At 38.0% G+C, this 26,089-nt stretch overlaps 2 protein-coding genes across 3 annotated transcripts in view; both read left to right on the top strand.

Moving 5' to 3' along the window:
- gpr85 (G protein-coupled receptor 85) overlaps window positions 1–26,089 on the top strand; it is a 246,354-nt gene that overhangs the window by 103,775 nt on the left and 116,490 nt on the right. The gene's annotated exons all lie outside the window — the stretch shown is intronic.
- Window positions 7,029–26,089, top strand: part of bmt2 (base methyltransferase of 25S rRNA 2 homolog) — a 62,090-nt gene continuing 43,029 nt past the window's right edge. The window contains exon 1 of the mRNA XM_028811204.2: window positions 7,029–7,264. Within this exon, the coding sequence (XP_028667037.2) occupies window positions 7,039–7,264 (226 nt within the window). The 5' untranslated portion in view covers window positions 7,029–7,038. The remainder of the gene's footprint in view (window positions 7,265–26,089) is intronic.

Below are 26,089 nucleotides of genomic sequence, written 5' to 3'. Positions count from 1 at the left end.
TCTGCCACCTCCACAGCCTTCTCCTCTCTCCATTTCCTGCCTGTCCTCACCTCAATGCTAGCTGCTGACATTTTGAAATCCTTGGAGTCCCTTTACTGTAGGGCTTCTCTGGTGCGTGCCACCATGAATTCTTCAGTGAGGCCGCTAAATGCTAGCCGCAGGATGTTACTTGTCCCATACAGTGCTGCGCTGGTGAGGCTGCGTGGGAGTCCCAGCCACCTCCAAAGAAAGCTGCTGATCTTCTTTTCAAGGGACTCAACTGTTGAAAATGGGACTGCATATACCAGCAGAGGCCATAGGACTCAAGGCAGGATTGAGTGCTGATAGATCCAGGCTTTAAACCTACCAGGCAGGTCAGACCTTTCAACCGTGGTGAGCCACGTCCCAAGCTCCTGGGTGGATTTCTGGGAAAAACTGTAAATGGTTAAAATAATACTAAAGCAGAAAAAAATGGTGTAAAATCCCAGCAAAAACAAAACAGAATAACAAAAAAATAATATATAATAAATATGATTTTGGAATCCTGTTTACAAAGTATTGCCAGGGTTATGGCCCCTGTTACGAAAGATTTCTAAAAATGCCCATTAAATGAGGTTATTACCTTCAAACCCCGGCTAGTAATAATGGCAAACACAGGATCATCATCAAATAAAATATTTATTATTGAAAAATGTTCAAATTGAAATTAAGCTCCACCAAGATCAAAAGGTAAAAAAGTTGCCTGAGAACACAAGGCAATCCAAGTGAACAAGTCCCAAATCAGAATCCAGAAAGTGTAGTCAAAAAATAAAAGTAAAAGGGTCAAAATTTCCAACAGTTCACAAAAAGCACAGAAAAATCACTAAAAACACTCACCCACTCCCAAGCGCATTTAAATGAACTGCAAGTGACAGTGGGTTGTCCCTGCCTTTATAGGGCTGAGGGCAGTCTCTTACAGTGATGGGCAGTGGCCCTTCTACTTGGGGAACCACCCACTAAAAACAGGGTACATAACACAAGATACATAAGCATAAAGAAACTAAATAATCACCAATATTAAGAACAAAAGATTCAAAAATGAACAAAAAAGATATTAATCAGGAATTTGAACCTTAATGTAACAGTCCTGAAGATAATTCTTTGGTCATTTTTGTCTCACTAAAAATATATCAAAGTTTGCTACCAGATAAAAATGAATTATGGGTTTGCAAACTTCATCTTATATCATAATATAGTAGTATTTTAGTTATTTTTTGGTTTTGCTAATGTACAATAATTTTTTATTAATATTAATATTAATTTTAATATTTTTATACTAAGTTGTTTACATTATGGATGGCACTGCTGCGTCATAGCTTCAGAGTCCTAGTTTTATATCCTAGGCTGCCCACTCTCTGTGTGGAATTAGCTTGTTCTCTGTCACTCTGTGGCGCTCCCGGTACTCTAATTTCCTTTGCATATCCTCAAGAGTCATATGTTTGATTAATTGGTAAATTGAGATGAGAGCGATGCGCACTCATGAGCTCAGTGATGGACTGACGCCCCAGCCAGCGTTGCTTTCTGTCTTGCACTCAGTGCTTTTCAGTTTGCATTGTTGGACATTTACAAATGTCTTTTCAGGTGTGTGCTATAATATTGTCACTTACTGCAGGTAGAGCTGTTGCTGTGCAGTGAATGTGTTAGATAGATAGATAGATAGATAGATAGATAGATAGATAGATAGATAGATAGATAGATAGATAGATAGATAGATAGATAGATAGATAGATAGATAGATAGATAGATAGATAGATAGATAGATAGATAGATAGATAGATAGATACTTTATTAATCCCAATGGGAAATTCCACCGTTATTATTTTGCACTTATGGGTGAATGTGGATGTTTCTCATTTCCATTTCTGCACTTGATATGCACAAAAAAGGTGAACATTAGCTTGTTTAGTAAATGGCTTAGCAGAAAAAGACAAACAAATATATAGAACTGGTATAGTTAAGGACGTCAATCACTTTAGTTTTGATAGTTAAGATTAAAATGGTTTTTTTTATCTATACTAATAAAAGGCAAAGCCCTCACTGACTCACTCATCACTAACTCTCCAACTTCCCGTGTAGGTAGAAGGCTGAACTTTGGCAGGCTCATTCCTTACAGCTTACTTACAAAAGTTAAGCAGGATTCATTTCGAAATTCTACACGTAACGGTCATAACAGTCGACAACGTCCGCCATGTTAAACTTTTTTATTTATGGCCCCATCTTCACAAAATTTGGTAGGCGGCTTCTCTGCGCTAACCGAAACCGATGTACGTACTTATTTCGGTGGTATGACACCACTGTCGGCTGCCATATTGAACTTTCCAACGGTCTTTGTTACTTAATGGGCCTGTGGACACTTTTTCTATGGTGTCGTTTCTCGTGACTGAAGACAGAGAGATATAATTAAAGTTAGTAAAAATCTTTTATTGATACACACCAGGCAAAGGTTAAATGACAGAGAAGCACAGTAGCTAGGACACCTGCCCTTCGTCTGCCCCGAGGGGTTGGTGTTCCAAATATTTATAGGGTTTTTGTCTTATGACTTTAGTTACACAAGTATTTCAAAATATTAGCCTGAATCAGCATTACCAAACCCAAGGGTTGAGTACATTTGTTGGTCCCTTAGTTTTGATGAGTCCACCCTTGTGGTTTTTTGTGTAGTAACCTTAAAAACAAGAAGTAGCACTTACGCCATGGGCAAGCAGAGTTTGCATGGCCCTTGTCACGTACACCAGATTGATCAAGCTCTTTTGTATTTTTCCACAGGCCCATCTTCAAGAAATTTGGTACGCAGGTCCCAAAACGCTAACTGAATCCTACTTACGTACATATATACATCCAGAGCCTGCAGCTCGGTCCACACTCTGAATCCTCCAGGCACTCCTGAGCATAATCTAATTTTGAAGGTTGGGGCACCAATAATGTTACTGAGAAACTTACAGCTACCGAAACTTTGCAACGGCACGAGATTTCAGGTCACATGCTTGCAAAAGAGCCTAATTGAGGCAACTATTTTTACTGGCGGTGGCTCAGGGGAGAGAGTTTTTATTCCTCGCATCCCTGTTATACCCTCTGATCTCCCATTTCAATTCAAACACCTCCAATTTCCAGTAAGGCTCTGCTTCGCAATGACAATTAATAAGTCTCAGGGACAGACCCTACAAAAGGTTGGCATTGATTTGAGGCAAGATTGCTTTTCACATGGCCAACTATACGTTGCATGCTCAAGAGTAAGCTCAGCACACAGCTTGGTCATATTACAACCAGAGGGGCGAACTGACAAAGTGGTATACAAAGAGATCCTTAACAAAAAATTATTGGTACATTTTCCCTCAGTTTATTATTTAAAATTTTAAAGCAGTGCTTCGCTGCTGCGAAGCGCGGGTATTTTGCTAGTTAGACATATTCCTTGATTTAGATTATAATTTGATTTAGAATAAAGAAATATACTGTAGATGGGAATCATTTGGTTAAAAAGAGTTGCACCACTTCTGTGGTTGATTTGTTACATGATGTGCTTGGGAAGGTGAAGAAACTGATAATTCTAGTCAGAGTGGCAGCTTTCTGCAAGACAGAGTAAGTCAATGTAAAAAGGAATGAGAGCAAGAAAATGAAGAAATTTAGGCCAGTTAGAGCAGCTGTCAGCTTAGAAAAGCCTAAGAGTTGTAGTTTTATATATGGAATTTAGGAAAATTATGTTAACCAGTGTGGTTGGAAAGGGGCCCAGAAAACAGTCCTCTACATCCAGAAATAATGGCAAAGAGACACTAACAACAATACATTCACTCCTTTACAATTTAAATAACTACAGGGAGGAACACACAAAGTGCAAATTAACAAGTTCAAAACAACAAACTTACTCTCTCTCTGCACCTGTTAAATAGCTGCTGAAACTCCATCAGTTAAGCAAGAAGGGACTCATTCACTTACTCACCATAAACTGAGTATACTTTATACATAAAATACAGTATATGTTGTCATATCTTGCATAACTGAATAACCCTTATGGCACAATAACAATTCAATAGATTTATAGTCACTACAGTATTTGGATTTAATAATCTTCATGTAGGAGAAGGTTGACTCCACTGTAGAGGAGTTTTAGGTGAAACAGTGTTGCAATTTTTGATGCGGGTGAATCACCCTCAACATCTTCCCTAAATGGATAGCACTTAACTGTAGCGATTGGCTCAAGTAAAGCTGAGTCTTGAAACCGTCTGTCAAAGTCTGACAGACAATTTTCAGTCTGCTCTGTGTAGCATATGCTGTCAAGTTGCACACACGCCTTCCATTGCATCTCTAGCTCTGATGCGAGGTTTTGGATGTTCCCCAAATCAAGGCACTGCAGCTTTGAGGACAGAATAAAAAATGGAAAGAGTATTCAGAAAAGAACATCAAAATGAATAATACTTTAAATGAGAGAATAAAGAATCACTGTAAACATAACCTCACTATGTACTTTATTATCCCCTAAACACAGAGTAACTTTCATACAGTTCACAACAGCAGGTTAAAAAAATATCTAATTATTCAGTATTATAATGAGAAACTTGGTCTAGTTGGGTATATTCTATAGATTCCAGGTAACACATCTGATAGAGATAACATACTAAGACTAACATAAAATTCAGAGGAGCTTAGAAAAAAATTGTTCATGCAAATGAGTCTAAGAGAGGCAGAAATTCAAAATCCAGTGAATTTACAATTAAACATTTTGTAGTACAATAGGTTATCTACAAATGTAAAAAAAATCAAGACCACTGTCAATCTTCCAAGAACAAGCTGTAAACTCCAAGGTTATCATCAAAAGATATAAATATATTTTGCCATGAGACATGTCACGGTGCATTTATCAACTATCAGAAAGACATTACACAAATTTAGTCTACATGACATTCTTATCATCTTGGAACAGTGGCCAAATAATGTCACCTTTGACTCTTCTGTCCAAAACACAACAATCATAAGTCTTGTTCCTCACCCAAATTATTTTGTCATGTCACTTTTTCCTGAATTCCATGTAAACCACATTTTCAGCCATAAATAAACTACTGCAATACCAAAAAACATTAAGACTTTCCTTTGAGAAATATATCTCATTGTAAAAACACATTTTCATTTAATGAAAATTAGAACGTTGGTTTACTTTGTTCACTATAATACTGTAAACTTCACCGTCTCCTTTATCTGTGATAGATAGATAGATAGATAGATAGATAGATAGATAGATAGATAGATAGATAGATAGATAGATAGATAGATAGATAGATAGATAGATAGATAGATAGATAGATAGATAGATAGATAGATAGATAGATAGATTATAACAAAACAAATGCTATCTGAAACTGATGGCATTTTCGTCTTCATTCTCTTATAGCTCTTGTACAGAGTTATCTGGGGTTGTTCACTATTTCTGAATGATCATTCTAATATTCACTTGTTTTTGCTACTGTGCTGGCTCACCACTTGATCCTCACTTTATACATTTAAGTAGAGAAGGGATGCAGTTGTACTACTTTAAACTATTCTTTATCAATCCTGAATGCAGTCTCAAACTTTAAGATGTTTTCAACTTTTTCATACCTATTACATTATTTATATTTTGGGGCCTCTGGCACTCAAAGCAAGGAGGTTCCTGCACCTATCACAAGATACTGCAGTTCAGGTCACTTTACTGAGGGTGCTGCAATGTCCTTCACTGCCATTCAGTGTTCAATGCAACGCTTTTCTTGTCAGCCATGTTGGGTGACCTCGCCACAGCTCCAGTTCTTTGGTCGTGTATGAGTTTCTGTTGTGCTCAGAGTATATGATTGGCGTTTACAATGAAAGCGATCAGTCGGCCTGTGCAATGTGCTTCACTGTCAGCAGGGCTCCCTGTTTTTCTTTTCTTGTCAGCAAAGCTATGTGCGTGTGTTGCTGTGATTTTCATGTGCATGTCACTGTTTGCTGTGAGAAGGACCCAAAGCTCAGTTTTGTAGCTGAACTGCACACATGTCCAATTCTTGGCACACATTACACCAATCACAGCATAAGCTCTTGATTTAAGCCAAGATTAATATTCGAGGACCATGGATTTGGTTTTTGTGTGGCAGATGGACAGCTGTTAGCATTTTATATATTCAGATAAATGATAAACAGTAATACATTATTATACTATAGAACTTAATGAAAAGATTATCATAAAAATAAATGATTCAGTTTTGGGGGAAATGGCAATAAGAAATCTGGAATATGTATTAAACTTTAAAAATGTCATCATTAACAAAACAATGGTTCCAATAAATGATTGGAGCATCTGGGCTGCTAAGAATGCTGATTGAAAAAGGTTAACAACAGCAACATTTATTTATGCAGCACATTTTCAAACATGAAAATAATGCAAAGTTCTTTACAATAATATTAGCTAAAAAGCAGAGTGTACTGTAGCAATCCTGCTATATGTATGGGTAATGTGGGTCTTGTGCAGACTTTTCATTTTCTACTTGTGTCCTTAAATGTTTAACAAGATATTACTTTTCCTTCCAAAATTCAGGCACGTCAGGGTTGCCTTTAGCCATTCTGGGTCCCCAATTTAATCAGCATAGCTACTTTATAAATTAATTGTTGAAATAACATTTTCGTTGTGTGGATTAAGCCCCCAACTGATAGGGCCCAAAGGTGCCCGGAGAACTGATGTGTTTCTGCACCCAGCCCGGAGCCCGTTATAGGGCCCTTTCACTAAGACTCTGATATTACTTAAGGCAGTGTAAAAGGGTAGCGTTTTGATTTTGATGGACGTATTCCACGCGAAGGATTTCTGGGAATAATAGTACATTTGAGGTTTTTCTTTGCTTTTCATACTTCAATAATTTTATAATGTATTGTGTCTCTCCGATCAGAAATCACGTTTCATGTTTCTTTTTTTCCTTCTTGACTGGTAAACAACTCTGCTTGGTGTGCCAGATTTTATTTTAGCCATTTCCGGATTGGTTACCCGTTTGTTTTAACCCGCCCTTAACTGGTGAATCGACCAATCAGATCATGTTTTGTTGGCTGGCGAATTGCAGATGCCGGTCTGTAGGCTTGGGAGGAATGCCTGTTTATGCCATGGATCCCGTTAGGAAAGCTCCTAGTTGGGAAGCTAATGCGGAATTACGGCATGTTACGAATTACGGAAGAGTGGATAGTAGAACTAATCTGGAGCAGGAGAAACTATCGGGAGTAGTAAAGAGTGTGCACCGGAATCTCCGTAAGAAATACAGAGAAGGTAAGTCCACGGCTGTATATGTAGGCCTCCTTTTCTCTGGTTTCGGAAACACTATCTAAAGAAAACGACATAGTACATCTGCACATGATACAGAGCAGAATGGGTGAACTCTTTATAGCGTACGACTCCCTGTCAAAGATCGTGTTAACGGAGTTTAGTCACGGGGGCTGAGAAGCGTGATAGGGAAGTATCTTAAAACAACTTCCAAAACTGCGCTGCGAGCGTTATTCTTTTAGGGCGATCATTTGTGTGTTAGTACTGTCTACCTTCATACAGTTGAACATTTCGTAGTTGCTTGTGCACTTTAACCGTCCTCCGAACAAGACGAGGACAACTGGCAACTGCTTCCGAGGGCTACTGCAGCAGTGTTAAGAATGCAGTCCCCATCCAGACTTCTGCAGTTTGCTTGATATGGTAGCCGATTACAACTTTTAATTAAAAAGCGTCCCTTAACGATAGGGGACACAGTAGTTAAGCACCGGAGTTTCACACTTTTAGTGTCGGATGTGAAAATCCCCGCAGTCAATGTAGAGCTTGTGCGAGTACTCCTTGTCTCACTGGGTTTTGAAATGGCTTCTTTGTTTTTTCACCCATATGCAGTACGTGTTACGTTGGGTTGATTGTCGACTGTCTGAATGTTTTTTTAAATGTGAATGTTGGAGAGTGAGCTCAGTTATACTCAGTCCCCATCCATGGTCGGTGTCTCTTTTTCTCGAGTTGGTGCCAAGTTAAAATCTGGTTCCCGAAGATTCCGAACTGGAACGTTGAGTTCGTTAACTAATGTAGATTTCCATATGTTTTTGACATTTAGTGTATGAATGTATATGTACAGTACCTTTTAAGGGTGGATACACTTACATGTTGTTTATAACTGAAGAAATCACTAAGTCACATTTCTGAAACTTATTTTAAGAGAATTCAGTCACATAGTATTGTTGTCACGTTGACTCGCTAAGATGCAGGTACGTTAGCTTACTGCTAATTACATTACCCCAATCATTTTTATGCACAATATTTCATCCACACATTGTGGTATTTTAACATTTTCTGCTTCAGAAACAGTCAGTCAGTCATTTGTGCAACCCGCTATATCCTAACACAATAACGGGGGTCTACTGGAGCCAGTCCTAGCCAGCACAGGGCGCAAGGCAGGAACAAATCCCAGCCAGCCCACCGCAGAGCACGTAACCCCCGGCAAACTCATTCCAGTTAACGAAGGCAACATTAATTGAGGAGAATAGCAATTTTCAGTAGCTCTGGGGTTGTCTGTACATTGAGAAAATTTTTTGAAAAGTTGAGATAAAAGACACTTTGGTACTTGAAACGTTTTGATGTTTACTTAATGCACTATTTTTTTTTTAGATAATTTTTTTATATTTGTCTCTTGTCTTTTTTTTTTTAAAACTGATTAAAGAAAGTGCATCGTCATAATAACAATTTTATAATACCGAAATAAAATGCTACAAGTTCTGTTTGTTTGTTTAATTCCTTTCCATCTGCTATTTTCTGATATACTGTAATTTTAATTTGATAAAGTTTTAAATAACATACACAAATTGTCGAGCTTGAAGGGGTGGTTGGAGCATGTACTGGCAACACTGAGACCTATCGCAGGACACATGTAAACCCACATTTATGCCATCCACCATTCTGTAATGAACTGTCATTCACCTGCTTAAGATTAGTATATTTAAAGATAATATATTTAATGGTTGTCTCTCATTCATTTCTTTTTGTTAGTTTTATCCTTTATACCCATAATGTGAACAGTAATGACTGTGGTGTGCTCCAGTTTACTTCCAGCTATTATCCTACTTTGTACGATTTTTTTTTTTTTTCTTTTTTACATACCTGTATTATCTAATACATCAGTGGTTCTCCGCCTTTATGGCTTTGGGATCCAGTTTTACATTTTTAAGGTTACTGCCAACCCAAACACAAGAATTAAAAATCAGGGGTGTGATGCCCTGTGCCAGCAGCTTGTGTCATTTTCCATCGTTGGGACGTTTATTAGCTCATGAAACGAGGATGGATCAGTAGCAAGTTAAGAGACAAACACAAATAATGGCCCAAATCCTTCAGTGTATGTATGGTGAGAAGGTCAGGTTTGTGGGATTATTTTATTCACAAATCAATTCTGTTTGTACCTATGGAGGTAATATTTGACCTTGAATGGCTGTATACCAGGGGTCTCCAACTCCAGTCCTGGAGAACTACTGTGGCTGCAGGTTTTCATTCTAACCCTTTTCTTAATTGGTGACCAGATTTTGCTGCTAATTAACTCTTTGCCTTATGTTTAATTGATGCACAACTTAAGACTCAGTACCCTTAATTATTTTTTTCCTTAATTAGCAACCAAATAATATTAAGACACAAAATGAACCAACACATAAACAATAGCCTGCGTCCATCACACAATAACTGAAAATAAACAAAGGTGAAGGCCTCAGTAATGTTGATCAGCTTGAGTCCACAAAACATTTTGACAGTGCTGTTAAAAAAGAAAATCTACAGTTTTATAAATGTCTGCCATGGCAGAATGAGCGCCATGGAAGTAAATAACGGGTTTAATTAGCAACAAGAATTGGGTTCATATTAAGAAACTGAATGAAGTGAAGTTGGTTGGAGTTTGAGACCCCAACTTAGTTGGTCATCTGTTGGCTCACTTCACATCAAATTTATGTTTAGGTGCTGTTTAAGGAAATAATCAATTCAGTGGTCAGAGTCTCAAGAAAAGTCAATTAAAAAAGGGAAATAGTTAATTAGCAGCAAAAACTAGTTGCTAATTAAGAAAAGAGTTAGAATGAAAACTTGCAGCCACAGTAGCGCTCCAGGACTGGAATTGGAGACCCCTGCTCTATACTATGGTGGTGGGTAAGCTAAACAGAGTAATGTTATTTCTGGTTAATATACAGTTGATCATGTAAAACTGTCACACTGCATTAGTGGTTAGTATTACCACAAATTACATGCATTCACCAGTCTTACTCATTGCAGAATGTCTTTCTACCAGTATTTGGTTTCAGCAAAGTGGTTCTTGGTTGATTAGAGGCAGATTGCCAGATTTTTCCTTAAAGAAAGTTGCTAGTGATTTGCCGTGTTCACGTCTTCTGGGAATTTTTTTAGAGTAACCACTTGAGATGTTTAACTTTCCGTGCTGCTGTATACTTGTTAACTGATGGCCAGCGTTTTTGGGAGAAAAACAAGGTTACTTTTGATTGCCTCTCAACCCAAACAAAATTCTTTTTTGTGAAAATAAAAAGTAGTTGAAGAAATTAAACATGTATTACATCTTTCAAAATGTAGTGTGACTAGAAAGAGTACAGGCTTTAACACAGAGCAGGTAACTCAGAGATGCATTTTATCTTTTTCTATATACCTTTTGTCCGATTGTTGAACATGCTTGCTTTATTTCAAAAATCCTGGACGTATTTTACTTTGGTATGAATTTAAACCAGGGCAGGATGATGGCTCATCTCGCAGTGCATATAGGAGATTTTGGAAATGTCACTTAAGCTAATTGAACATTTTTTATGAAGTACTTATGTAAATGAAGAAATGCAGAAATTGAGTAGTTTTTTTTTTTTTTTTTTAATAACTGGGGCATGTAAATCTTGGGGTGATATATGAATAAAATGCTTCTTACTGTACACAGGTTAGAACACACAGTATGCATTTTATTTGGTTTAGCTTAATAAAAAGAGCTTTTGTCTGCAGCTAACATATCCACAACATAATGCACTCAATAGCAATGGGGCTAGGGGATGCACTGCTTTCAGCAACCAATGTGTTTCCACTTCACATCTAAAGTGCTTGTAAAAAAAATCCCTGCAATTATATTTCAGAACCTTCCAGGTGTGCCTCTTTTGTTTTTGTGTACAATTTTGTTGAATTGATGTTCTTAGAGATGTGCAGACTAATAACACTGGCATGTTTTGTTAACCAGAGTGAAATATGTACAGCATTAAGCCTTTTTAGAAATTGGATGGTTGAGAACGAGTACATTCTATCTGAACTATTCCTTCCTATGACACTGCATTGGACAAAGCAAGTTAGAAAATTCACGGATGACTAAAATGTTGTTCATTGTTTTCTTTTATGATTTTGACAACCATATTAAAAAAAATAAGTGTGCATGCACACAGTAAGTGTGACTGTATTAATTTGGAAGTTTAGAAGTTTGCATTCTGCAGTTTTTCTTTTGTGGACTGGCACCTTGTGCAGGGCATATTCCTGCCTTGTTCCTAATGGTGCTGTGATAGGTTCTTTTCTATCACAATCTTGAATTATGTTGATGATATATGATTGTTACTTTGCTGTTTCAATGCTTATTTAAAAAATGTATGTGTGTTAAAGCTATGTTACATTACATATCTTTTCCAGTGATTTTTTTTTTTCTGTCATAGCCTTTATTTACACAATCTTAGCAAGTCAGAGATAGCCAGTGAAGCACTCCTGTGAAGGCATTCACCTAATGTGACATACCCAATGATTCACTCCTACTAGTCTGTAACTTGCTTGGTAGTGCCTTTAGCCATAGGGGTAGATTCTGTGTGCGTGAGAGCTGACTTCCAATGAATGCTCATTTGGTAGTATACTGCACTTAACACAGCAACGAGGGATATGGAACTGTGGGTGTTTTTGGATTTCACAAATAGCAAAAAAAGCTTGTCTGTCTTTGTTGCGATTTGCTTACTATGACAGTATGGATAAAAGGTAGAGATTGTGGCTGAACTTGCCATAGCGTTAACCCTTTGTGCATCAACAGGTGTGTCAGTAGCTGTCAGAAAAAGGGCAGAACACAACTGTGTTAGAAGGTCAGCATTTTCTTTGTTCTTTATTCTGGCATACAAATACCTTATTGCCACCACAAAACCTGCAGTGGAGATAGATAGGGAATGGCCTGAGGGAGCCGTAACTGAATTACATGACTGTTTTGTCACTGTGGCTAAGAGCATCCATACGTTCCCTAATAGTAAACCCTGGATGAACAGGGCAGTACAAAACCTGTTCAAGGCATGCGAAGTTGTATTCCATACAGGAGACCCATAGATCTATAAAACAGCTAGGTCCAGTCTGAGGAAAGACATTTAGGAGACAAAACACTGCTACAAAGCAAAAATAGAGGAGCATTTTAACCGCTCTGATTCCTGATGCTTTTGTGGCAGGGCTTTAGGTCCATCATAGACTACAAGGTTAATACCTGTTCAACCAACATTGGAAAGTCATTTCTTCCTGATTTTATTTCAGTCACATCTTTGCATGGTTTGATAAGAACAGCAACCAACCTATCCAAACTAACACAGCAAGAGGCCCCATTATGCACTCTGGTGCCAAATGCATATGAGGTGAAACCGGTTCTAAGCCACATTAATCCTAATAAAGCAGCTGGCCCTGATCGGGTTCTTGGGTGGGTCATGAAGCATTGTGCAAAACAGCTGACAGCAGTGTTTACCAGCCTTTTTAATATCTCTCTAGAACAGCCCACTTACCTCAAGTCTGCTACAGTCGTCTCTGTTCCAAAACAGGCAGTGATGAGATCCCTGAGCGATTATCGTCTGGTGGCCCTGTCCCCTATTGTTATAAAGTGCTTTGAGCGACTTGTCCTCAGATACATTAATAGTAACATCCCCACCTCCATGGACCAATACTAGTTCACTTACAGGGCAATCGGATCAACTGAGGACGCTGCCTCAATTGCCATTCACACTGCCCTCTCACACCTGGAACAGAGGGACAGCTATGTGTGTCTGCTGTTCATCAACTACAGCTCTGCCTTCAACACCATCACCCCTAACAAACTGGCTGTTAAACTAAACAACTTGGGTTTCAACCCACATCTGTGCAACTGGATGGGTGTGCATGGGTAAGCACTTTTCTTCATCCATAATACTGAATACTGGGGTACTGGCTTTGTGCTGAGCCTTCTCCTTTACTCCCTCTTCACAAACAACTGCAAATCTGCTCATGATACTAACAATGATGAAGCATCCTATAGAGAAGATGTCGAGCATCTGTAGAGTTTAAACCAGAACTACAACCTTCCACTCAATTCCAAAAAAACAGAGAAACTGATTCTGTACTTCAGGGGCCTCATGCATAACGCCATGCGTAGAATTCGCACTATAACATGACGTAAGCACAAAACCCGAAATGTGCTTACGCACAGAAAAATCCAGATGCAGGAATCTGTGCGTTTGCCAACTTCCGCGTTCTTCTGCTACATAAATCCCGCTCAGCATGGAAATAAACGCACGTGCCTGCTGTCCCGCCCCAACTCCTCCCAGAATTACGCCTCTTTGAATATGCAAATCAATATAAATAGCCCTTAAGCCCAGCATTCTGTGAAAAGGCAATGGCAAAAGTACGAGGAAAAATAGAAGAATTTTAGCGAATACCAAATGGAGGCAAAGAAAAACGTACTATTTGTTGGTTTAAACAGTTATATAAGCAACAAAAGGAAGTTGATCGAGTGACGTAGCGTGTCGGAGAAACTCAAAAGCTCAAGTTCACAAAGTCGCACAGTGCCCGAAATAAAAAAGAAGTCGTCACATATCAAAGTCGGAGTGAAAAGGCGACTCGTAGCCCACCGTCTGAGTGTCATATGAAAGCTTATTAGGGTACAGTGAAAAAAAAAGGTGCACAATGTGAAAAAAGCACGAAATGTCAACTTTAATCTCAAAATTTCCACTTTAATCACGTAGTTTATTTTATTGTTAAAGTAGAACATCATAAACTTCATCTTAAAATCGTTTAATTTACTAGTTTCTCAAATCCCATCGTAACTAAGGTAGCACGTTAAATGCTTTGTTGTTTATTTGATCTTATATGTGCTCTGTGCCTGAATCACTAAGTGCTCTTCCTCCGACAGGACACAGAATCCATTACGTTTCGTAATATTACAGCTCTCTGAATAATTAAAATACTGAGAAGTATACATGATATCATTTTCATGATGATATGAGTTAAAGCATGTTATTAAACAAGGGAACACAGTGGCGCAGTGATTGTTCATGTCTTACATGATGCTTGCTGCACCATGCGCGACCTTCAATGAAATGCTTTATTACAAAAGTACTGTCTTTTTCAAACGTACTAACCCCCAATTCCTGTCCTTACTTTTCTTTCTCCAAATACCCAATCGCCACACAATAAGCTCTGTAATAGACATTAAGCCATCTGTAAGCTTAGAACGCAGATTCTTCAAAACTTTTAAGGAACATCGAAATATTGTCGTAATGTTTAATTATTCTATCCATCTATCCTTCCAGTGTCGCGCCAGCCACAGCATGAAAACAGGGCGAGGCAGAAGCAATCCGTGAACAAAGCTCAAGCTCTCTAGCGCTGCAGCACCGTGTAGTTGAAGTTAAAGTTTTATCTGTATAATATAATCAACATATTTTGCTGCATTTCATCTTAAAAATGATATCGTCATCATATGTAAATACGCGCTTTATAAAGTGGCTCAGGTTGTACAATATTATAACTGTAGCATAAGTACAATTACCTCACAGTAACTTGCAAGTACAAACTGTTCTACAAGGACCACTTGATGGACTGATTAAGTGCGTTTAGAGTTCTTGGGATGAAACTGTTTGTGAACTTTGAGGTCCGAACAGGAAAGGCTGTGAACCGTTGGTCGGATGAGAGCAGTTCAAATAGCGAATGGCTGAGGTAGCAAGTGCTGTATACCTATAATTCTCTTTCTGATCAGCTGCTGTAGATCTTTGATTCACACTCAGATACAGTGATATAAATACTCCGAGTGGTGCAGTGAGAGTAATATGGAAAAAGATGATCCGCTGTGGCAACCTCTAACGGGAGCAGCTGACAGAAGAAGAAGGTGCAGTGAGAGTAACAACGCTAAAGCAGTTGTGGTATTTAGAATAGTTTGACCACTCTGTGGACCATTATATTGTTACAGGTTAATTACAATCAGATGCATTCAATTTATGAACGATATGCGGTTAATTTCAATGTATTTGATAAAGCCACCTTCATGGATGTGGATCTAAGAAAGGGTAACCACACAGGAACAGTAGCACTGCTTTGACGCTGGGTGCCGCCAGTCTGCAAAACCAAGCGGAGAACTTGCGTACGACAGGGTATGAGGTACCGTGGAAAAGTGCGTGGCTTTATGCCAAGTGTAGGTTTTATATATCGCGATTTGAACGTGGAAACGTTCTTATGCAACATTTTTGTGCGTACCCACCGTTTATACATGAGACCCCAGGAGACTGAACTACAGTGGTCACCCCATTGGCATTAACGGCAAGAGGGTGGAGACGGTTCAGAGTTTCACCTGTCATGGACAACAAACACAACAGCAATGGCCAAGAAAGTCTTCAGGCTCCTAAGAAAGTGAAACCTCTGAAGAAAGTAAAACTCCCACAACAGCTGATTGTTAACTTCTACAGGTGTACCATAGTCTCTCGTGACGTTCTGTATTACAGTCATACAGTCTGCTCTCATAAGCTTACAAAAGCAGGATATTTTAATTGTGTGTTTAAACCCAAATTTAGATTGGCCATTAGTAACTGCAACTACAATATTTAACACTCTGCGAAATTTAACCTCCTTAGTGTTACTCGGGCTGCGAAAACCGTGCTAAAATTGTTAATCCTGAGTGTCACTTGGCCAAATGTACAGATGTTTTGTGTAAGCGTTAGAACCGAGAATCACTAAAGGAGGGTTAATAATAATAATAATAATAATAATAATTCATTACTTGTATAAAGCGCTTTTCTCAGTACTCAAAGCGCTGTCCACACAGGGAGGAACCGGGAAGCGCACCCACAATCTTCCACAGTCTCCTTACTGCAAGGTAGCAGCACTACCACTGTCAGTGCTGCCATTCTTTGGAGAAATTATATCTGGTTTTCACTAATTATGAAATATCTGCATTTTACCAACAGTAAAGACTTTGAGAATACCCATCCAGTACCCAAAATGAAGTAAATTCTGGAGATATACCAGGTGATTATAGTAAAATTTTGGAGCATTTACATTCCAGACCACAATGTCAGCATTGATGAGTCTCATTGCTTATAAGGGCAGACTGTCATGGAAACAGTACATCACGTCAAAAAGAGCAAGATTTGGCAAAAAGCTTTTTGAATCTAAAACCGGATATGTTTGGAATCCGGTTCTGTACACAGGGAAAGGGGCAATGTTTGATCCGAAATATAATCAGTACGGCGTTGCTGTGTCATCAGTGCTGACTTTGATAGATGCTGTGCTGGATCAAGGTTACTGTGTAACCATGGACAATTTTTATACTTCGCCAGAGCTATTTGACATGTTGCTGCAAAGAAAGACTGATGCATATGGAACAGTGTGTCCTAACCATCATGGCATGCCTGAAGACTTTGGCAAAGCTAAATTACAGCGAAGTGCGCTAGTAGCTTGCTAAAAGGGTAAAGTGCTTGCGCTGAAATGGAAGGATAAGAAAGATATTGGTCTTCTTGGCACTGTACTGTCACTGTACAGGCAAAAGGCAACAAGCAGGTTACGAAGCCTTTCACTATGGCCAACTACGATAGCTCACTAGGTGGCGTAGATCATGTGGATCAAGAATCGACTTTCTATCCCATTATGCGAAGGCAACAAAAGAAATATTACAAGAACAAAATATTTCATCATCTGGTGGAACAGTGTATTTGGAATGCATTCGTGTTATACAAACAAAAAAACTGCATGTCATGCAAATTTTACGTACCAGCTTGTAGAACAAATTATTGCCGCACATTCACTGTCCATGCTACCGCTAAAGAGACGCTGTCAACCCAGTACATTGCGGATCAATCCAGAGCGTCTTATTGGTAGACATTTTGATTATATACCTCCCACAGAAAAAAAATAGAATCCAACTCATACCTGTGCTGTGTGCTGTTCAAAAACTGATAAATCTGGAAAGAAAATCTGAAAAAAAACACGCTGTTATTGTCCCGGCTGTGATGTTGGATTATGTGTTTCACTGTACTTTTTAACATTTACCACACCAAGCACTCATTTTGAGGTATAAAAGATTATTCGCAATAATTAAAGCAGCTAAATCCAATTTATTTTTAATTTTAATTCTATTGTTTTGTCTAAGGTTGTTTAAAAGTAGTGGTCTTTGTAGTATTTATTTAAAATATACAAAAACAACATGCTTAATATCAAAATATTAAACTGAAAGCTTTGTCTGTCATCTAGCCTGTACTATGCACTATAAAATCTGTTTACATGATAAACAATTTGACATCTGATCCATTTTGGCTTGCCAGTAACTATACATCAGTATGGTTCAGTTTTAAATGTTTGCTTTTCTTTTAGCTTATGTTCACAATCAACAGATTCTCCCATGTATGTTAACTGATTGTGTGATTGATTGTACCAATATGCAAATTCTGGGCCCGATTGTCACCCACTAATGTCTCTATAATCTGCTAATGCTGATATACACATTTATAAAATGCAGAGAAAAATGAGACTAGATCTGTTCAGATAATAATTACAGAGAAATTGAATATTTATTTGTATTACACATTACTTTTGCACAACTCTCATTTTTAACTGGCTACCTTTTATTTTTTTTATTGGATAGTGGTTTTGCGGGCTGTTTCTTTAAATAACACTTCGCTTTCTTTTTGATGGAACAAATTAGACAATAATTGAAATAGTAAAAATTGAGAAACAGTAAAATGATACAGTTCTGGAGATAATTTGTGATCAGTAAAATAAATGGCTTCTGCTGAAGCACATTTAGCTGGTTATCTGATCATTCATTATACTGTTGTCTTAAATCCTACTTAATAATTTTCTCTTTGTTTTTGCTAAAATAAATCTAACTACAATTGAAAGAATTAAAGTTTTAAAAATGGAAAAGCACACGGTGTTAAAGAAATATCTAACTTTTTCTGGAAGTTCAGCATTATATTTTTTTAGCATGAGGGGGGAGGCTTTGTTGACAAACAAGAGTATCACTGCCTTGTTGGAGGAAATTCTGTTTCTCTTTTGTTGACCGCATTAGAAGCGACACTGAACAAACTTTTGCTGTCCATGCTAGTGCATAGGGCTAAAAGGAATTTTTGTGGTACTTTGGCAGTGGTAGGGAGCCAAATCCAGCTGTTTTTCCAGTATTACAGTAATTTTCATTCCTTGGAGTCGGTGCTTCTGACAAAAATCCCTCCAGCTGTTGAATAATAAAACATGCTTGTCTATACAGCATTAAATTAACACTAAAATTACCAGAGCCTACGAAAAAACTCGTAGATCCGGCCCACCTTAAATTGCTTCTTAAATCCGTTCACACCTCTCGACCAGCATCTTTTGTCCTTTAAATGTGCTGATAAAGACAAGCTGCCAGCAGCCGGCTATTCTATCCCCCTCCGACTTAGAACGTGCACAAACTTCTCCCAGCTCATGCCTTGATTGATTATCTGGTAGTGAAGTGGAGTTTTGGAGTGGAAATAATAGATCGTTATTTGGAACACACGCATTTCATGTGTGTTCCGTTTCTACAGCAATCTGTGTAAACACATTACTAAAATATGAAAAAGTTTCTGTTTTAACAATGTTACAAAATGTAGGCATGTAGAGAAAAGCCAAGCAAAATGACACTTTTTATTGGCTAACTAAAAAGATTACAATGTGATTGTAGATTGAAGATTACAATATAGCATAAACTATAGAATGTGTAAAGCCAGAGTTCCAAAGATCAAATAAACACTTTCACAAAAGCTTCAAGGATGATACAACAGTTTCCCTGGCGTAGCGCTCTAAGATTTCCCTCTCAGAGCGCAGCAGCTTTGCCATGCCTCACAGACCTGAGTTCAATTCCCCGCTGGGAATAAAGTTACTTTTTTTTTTTCTTTTTAACCTCAGATGGACATAAATTTATAAATTGGTATGCACTGTCAGTTAATGAGATCGTTATACTGTATTTTCATGTGGGATGCTCCTTTTAAAATATTTTTTTAACAATTGAGACTGCAATTAACATGAACAACTGTCCGTATAACTGTTATTTTTAAGATTCATAACACAGACAGACAGAGCACTGCGTAATAGAGAGACAGACAGGCAGAGATATATAAACAAACAGGGAAGGCACATATACTGAAAGAATTAATTAACAGCACAAGTACAGACACAAACCAAGTGTAATCAAGAGTCCCTGGTTCGATCCCCACTCACTCCTATATTTGCTGTTTTCAGTAGTAAGCTGCTCTTTTTGTTAATATTATACAGTATACATGTGCACTTGGTTTGTGTCTGTACTTGTGCTGTTACTTAGAGAGTCAGATGGGGGGAATGTTAGAGCGCGTGAGCTTATTCAGTGCAGCAGGAACAACACACATGTTGATCTTTTTTTTTTCTTTCAGTACATGTGCCTTCCCTGTTTATTTATATATCTCTGCCTGTCTGTCTCTCTATTACGCAGTGCTCTGTCTGTCTGTGTGTTATGGATCTTAAAAATAACAGTTATAAGGACGGTTGTTCATGTTAATTACAGTCTCAATTGTTAAAAAATATTTTAAAAGGAGTATCCCACATGAAAATATAACGATCTCATTAACTGACAGTGCATACCAATTTATAAATTTTATGTCCGTTTGAGGTTAAAAAGAAAAAAAAAAAGTAACACTTTATCCCCAGCGGAGAATCGAACACAGGTCTGTGAGGCACGGCAAAGCTGCTGCGCTCTGAGAGGCAAATATTATGGCGCTACACCACGGAAACTGTTGTATCATCCTTGAAGCTTTTGTGAAAGTGTTTATTTGATCTTTGGAACTCAGGCTTTACACATTCTATAGTTTATGCCTACATTTTGTAACATTTATTACTAAAATATGAAAAAGTTTCTGTTTTAACAATGTGTTTACACAGATTACTGTAGAAACAGAACACACATGAAATGCGTGTGTTCTAAATAACGATCTATTATTTCCACTCTAAAACTCCACTTCACTCCCAGATAATCAATCAAGGCATGAGCTGGGAGAAGTTCGTGCACGTTCTAAGTCGGAGGGGGGATGGAATAGCCGGCTGCTGGCAGCTTGTCTTTATCAGCACATTTACAGGACAAAAGACGCTGGCGGAAAGGTGTGAACGGATTTAAGAAGCAATTTAAGGTGGGCCGGATCTACGACTTTTTTCGTAGGCTCTCGTAATTCTAGTTTTAAGTGCCCTCTTTCATATATAAAAGAGGGACCTGCATTATAGCTTTTATCAGAGCTGTCAAATTAAAATTTGAATCTTTATATTAAAAACAAGTACATGGTACAAAGTGTGGGATGCATGAAAGCACGTCAGTTCTATATGTATTGTTTTTTTAATTTTATTTTACTGTTATTACTGTTTCATTGTAACGCATGAAGTGCTTATGAGTGGCACCTTGTTCCTTAAGAGATTCAAGTGAAAACCAGGGCTTTAATGAATGTGACTAACAAAAAACAACATAATAGAAGAGAAATAAGGCACACACCACAATTTCACAGAGATTGTGATTTTGCAAACAAAGTAAATGCAGTCATGTTTTCAATTTTTTTTATCAGCTATGCATCTTTTTTTCCCCCCCAAGAGGCCAGAGGACCCTACACATCTTTTCCTATATAGTACATAACAGAAGCGCTGAGAGCCCTTACGTATTTAGAGTATTGGACGACCCTACAAGTTATGTGCACAAAATATCTGTAAAATACCACAGTATTTTACAGCACTTCTTAAGTGCATGATTATGAAATGAGTGCAAGATAAAATCAGTAGTTCTTTTTTTGCCATCCAATATTACCTTTTATTACATTTGAATTATATTAGGATAGTGGTATTCAGTCTGACAGCCCTAGTAATTGCTTATAATACTGCTATAAAGATAGTCCCAGAGCTATTTACTTCTGCTTTTTATACTCTTCTCTATTGCCATCTGGCTGTGTTCCAGAGGGTGTCACTGTGTTCTCTTCAAGAATTTTGTTGTACATAGTGAAGATCATGCATGACCCCTTGTCATTTATCTTAGCCTTTTTCTGCTGTGGATAATTTATCTGAGAGTTGCTTATTTGCTCTGCTTTTGATGCATTTACCATCTGAGCTAGCAACATTTTGAGTGCCAGTGATTTTAACTCTACATTGAAAAAACGGTCCTTGTATCCCAGGTGTACAATAGTGGCAGCGTAGTACGTGTTCGGTGTAAATCTTAATAAAATGATGGTTATAGCCTGAAAAGTGAGCAGTTTTTTCTGGTTTTGACTGTCTAGTCAGTATGAGCACTCTTAGTCAAGAGTTGATTTAATGCACTAACTGATGGAATCACATTAGAAGTAAAGGCTTCAGATTGGCAAATTTCTCTTGTCAATTGTTCAAATGAGGTGAGGAGTGTGATTATGTTCTTGATCAGTCCTCTCTAATTAGATGTTAGTTTTAGGCAACTCAAAATGAGCGGTCTATCCCCTGACAGCAAACTTCTTAGCATACAGAATGTGCGGTCCATCTAGTAGCAACATCTTGTTGAAACTTTTTTTCAGCTACATACCAAGATCTGTTTGTATGTTTTTGAGACAATAGTTGATTAATCATGAATGCTTTAAATGCCTAACTATCTTTCTGTCTATCACTATTGTATCCGAGGTTCTGGGCTAATAAACAGTCATTCACTGCAAGCTGTAAAGTATGAGCCATACCTGGCAAACTTGGGTTCCTGCATTCTTCTGTCTCCTTTGCAATGTTAAGTGCACTGGCCTGGAGTATTATAAGAATATGAGTATTTTCCCCGTTTCAAACATTCTTTTTTTTTTTTGTTTTTTTTTTAAACACTACAGAGTGTGCAGTGACCTTGAGTGATCCTGAGCATTTTTAGGTACGTAAGATTGTTTTCTGTAATTCAAAATTGCAGTTGAACCACTGAGCATCTAAATTAAGCATGCTCATTGGACTCTTATGCGATATCCATATTTCAGTGGTAGATGATTTAGCTGTAACATTGTCAGCAAGGAATCTTGTGCACATGACTTTCTACTATATTATGTAGCTCTGGAAAGTGCTACTTTAGAGAAATCATGACGACTGGGCAAAGGTGGGTAGAGTAGCCAAAAATTGTACTCAAGTAAGAGTAACATTACTTCAAAATATTATTACTCAAGTAGAAGTAAAAAGTAGTCATCCAAAAAATTACTCGAGTAAAAAAGTATTTGGTGAAAAGACTACTCAAGTAGCGAGTAACTGTTTGAACATAATACATGATTTATTTTTTGAAATATTGTAATAGGTAATGTATGTTTGAACAATGCAAACTACTTACAGTGACAAGATATACTGTATATTCACTTTGTGGTTTAGCGGGTCCACAGCTTCAAAAAAAAAAAGCTTCACTCTCCGAAGGTGCAATTGCATGACCGTGGGGAGTTAATGAGGTAGTCGGAGCGAGTCACACCTGCACGTGCGGGTGCGATCGTTCTCAATTGCTTCATGTGATTAAGGCCCACGGAGACAGAAGTGTGTATGTATGTATATATATATATATATAATGGGTCAGCACAAAAAAAAAAAAAGAAAATAACATAAATAACATTAGAACAAGGCATCTTGTGCACATACAAGAAGTCTCACTTTACCATGACTGTCTGTGTCTGTGCATGTTTGGTTAAAACGTGCTTGTTCTTCATTCAGTGAAGTGATGGTTAAGCTTCAGCAGGAGTTGGCTCTCAAGGTTCTTGCAGTGAAGCTGTGACCATTTAGTAGTGAACAGGAGCCCCACATGACTAAAAGTCTCTACAGGCTGCAGACGCAGGAAGTTTGTGTTTGGTCATGTGACTGCATGGCTACGTCTAATTGGTGAAACGGAGTCATGTGATTATTGTTGCTATGTGTGATTGGTGAAACATGCAGTAGATCCACTGGCGACTTCTCTCTGGCAAAAATATAGCATGTATAATGGAAAAAAAGTAAAGATTCGAGTGTTGTCCAATGCAGTGGAGTAAGAGTAGCGTTTCTTTTTCACAAATGTACTCAAGTAAAAGTAAAAAGTATGGTGCAGTAAAACTACTCTTAGAAGTACAATTTTTTTTTAAAAAGTTACTAAATACAATACAATACAACACAGTTTATTTTTGTATAGCCCAAAATCACACAGGAACTGCCGCAATGGACTTTTACAGACCCTGCCTCTTAACAGCCCTCCATCCTTGACTCTCTAAGAAGACAAGGAAAAACTCCCCAAAAAAAAACCTTGTAGGAAAAAAAATGGAAGAAACCTTGGGAAAGGCAGTTCAAAGAGAGACCCCTTTCCAGGTAGGTTAGGTGTGCAGTGGGTGTCAAAAGAAGGGGGTCAATACAATACAATACAATACACAGAACAGAACAAATCCTCAATACAGTATAAAATAAAAAGTTTTTTTAGAAGTAAAAAAAAATAAAAATTTTAGAAGTACGGAGCAGAATTTAACAGTAGATGATATCATATAATAAGATTTGGATATTTTTAGAGTCCTGGAGACCTCATCCATCAAGCTGCCTCCTCCATTTGTCTATTCCACGGTTGAAACAGTGCTGGGCCAGCCAATCCAATGAAAGGACCCCTCTTTCCCATGATTCCTGCGATCCTCCATCAGGGATGACTTTACCTTAGGCAGGCAAAATAACTTGGCAGGTGGGCCGTGGCACCAAGTGCCACATTTGAGTACCGAGAAGAGAAACGGAATAGGTGAGGGTTAGTATCCAATTATCATGTTACTTATGTTTTAGTGCTAATGACTAACAACAGAGATGCAGTATGTCCAGTTAATCAGCAGCGCTAGTCAGGATATGCTAAACCTGAAGTAGTGAGTCTTCAGCTGAGATTTAAAAGCAGGCAGACCATTCCACAGTTTAGGGGTCCTGTAACTAAAAGCTCAACCTCCCATTGTTATTTTATTAATCCTTGGAACCATAAGCAGACCGGCATCTTGAGATCTTAATGTGCACTCTGGTTTGTAAGTCATGATAAGTTCAGACAAGTAAGCCGGACCTTGGCCATTTAATGCTTTATACAGTATGTTAAAAGGAGGATTTTGAAATCTTCCCTAAACTTAACCGGGAGCCAGTGTAAGGATTTAAGAACTGGAGTTATGTGTTCGTATTTTCTTGTTCTTGTAATAATTCTTGCAGCTGCATTTTGGATTAACTGGAGGCTGAATATAGAACATTTTGAACATCCAGTGAAAACCGCATTGCAGTAGTCAATCCTACTAAAGATAAATGCATGAATTAATTTCTCAGAATCCTGTTTATTTAGAAAGCGCCTTATTTTCCTAACATTTTTAAGATGGAAGATACATGTTTTGGACAACTTTGCAATATGCACTTTAAATGACATGCTAGAGTCAAAGATAACTCCTAGATTGCGGGCTGATTCAGTAAAATTAATTGGGATTCCAACTGAGTTAAATGATGACAAATTATTGTTATGATCAGCGTCATTCCCTCCAACAATTAACATCTGTTTTATCTGTGTTTAAAGACAAGTAGTTCTCATTCATCCACTCCTTTTAATTCGCTAACACAACTACTTAAAGCAGCGGTTCTCAACCTGGGGGTCGAATGACCCTGTCATAGGGGTCACCTAAGACCATCGGAAAACACATATTTCCGACGGTCTTAGGAACCGAGACACCGCTCCTCTATCCGTCTCTCTCTGTTTGCCTCTCTCTAGCACGCCTGTGTGTGAGTATGCATCTGTCTCTCGTGACAATGGATCGTGTAGAGAAGAACGTTAAGAAAAGAAAACAGTGAGGATTTTTTACAATATGGTTTTACCTCAATAATTACAGCAGGAATTGAGAAACCGCAATGTGTTATTTGTTGTGAAATTCTATCAGCCGAATCTATGAAGCCGAACAAACTAAAACGCCATTTTGATAGCAAGCATCCGAGCTTTGCTGGCAAATATACCAACTATTTTAAAAGCAAAGCTGATGGACTCAAAAAAGCCAGACTTGACACTGGTGGAAAGTACCACAAACAAAACGTAGCAGCCGTTGAAGCTTCATATTTGGTGGCACTCAGAATCACCAGAGCTATGAAACCTCACACCATTGCTGAGGATTTACTGTTGCCAGCGGCCAAAGACATTGTTCGAGTTATGATCGGAGACGAATTTGTTATGAAATTGAGTGCAATTTCCTTATCTAACGACACTGTCCGCAGAAGAATAGATGACATGTCTGCTGATATTCTTGATCAGGTAATCCAGGAAATTAAATCTGCTCCACTTCCAATATTTAGCATCCAGCTTGATGAATCTACAGACGTTGCAAACTGTTCACAGTTACTGGTTTATGTGAGGTATATTAACTCTTTTAGGGCTAATTTTTTTTTTTGTTTCTTTTCTCCCAGGGCTGAATATTTTTCCAAAAACTAACATTTTTTAAAAAAGAACACAAAGCAATTGTTTAACATATCAAATCAACAAAAAATATTTACTTTTGACAAATGTTACTGTCTTGCATGTTGTATGAGCCTGAATTCTCTATGTGTTGTTTTGATGCCTATTTTATAATTGTCTGTTGCTGCATTTTCTAACATATATTGTTAGTGTGTACTGTAGAGAGACAAGTCACCCATTTGCCATCGTGCCATGCCACTGCCACCAAGTTTTCTGCCTGCATGAAAACCGTATTGTCACCTCTTTTCATCTTCTGAAACTTTATGAACTTTATGTATGGCATTATAGCCTGGCTCACCCCATGGGATTTGCTTCTGTTTATTACAGAAGTGAATAAAACTTTGCAGCAGCACGTACCTACGCCACCAGGGGACAAAACACGTTTGGACCAATGCTCCCTGAAGTTATCTCACCAGTTCTGTCCC

The sequence above is a fragment of the Erpetoichthys calabaricus genome, chromosome 1 (genome assembly GCF_900747795.2).
Source record: "Erpetoichthys calabaricus chromosome 1, fErpCal1.3, whole genome shotgun sequence".
Classification (NCBI taxonomy): domain Eukaryota; kingdom Metazoa; phylum Chordata; class Cladistia; order Polypteriformes; family Polypteridae; genus Erpetoichthys; species Erpetoichthys calabaricus.
This window is presented reverse-complemented; position numbering and strand designations above follow the sequence as displayed.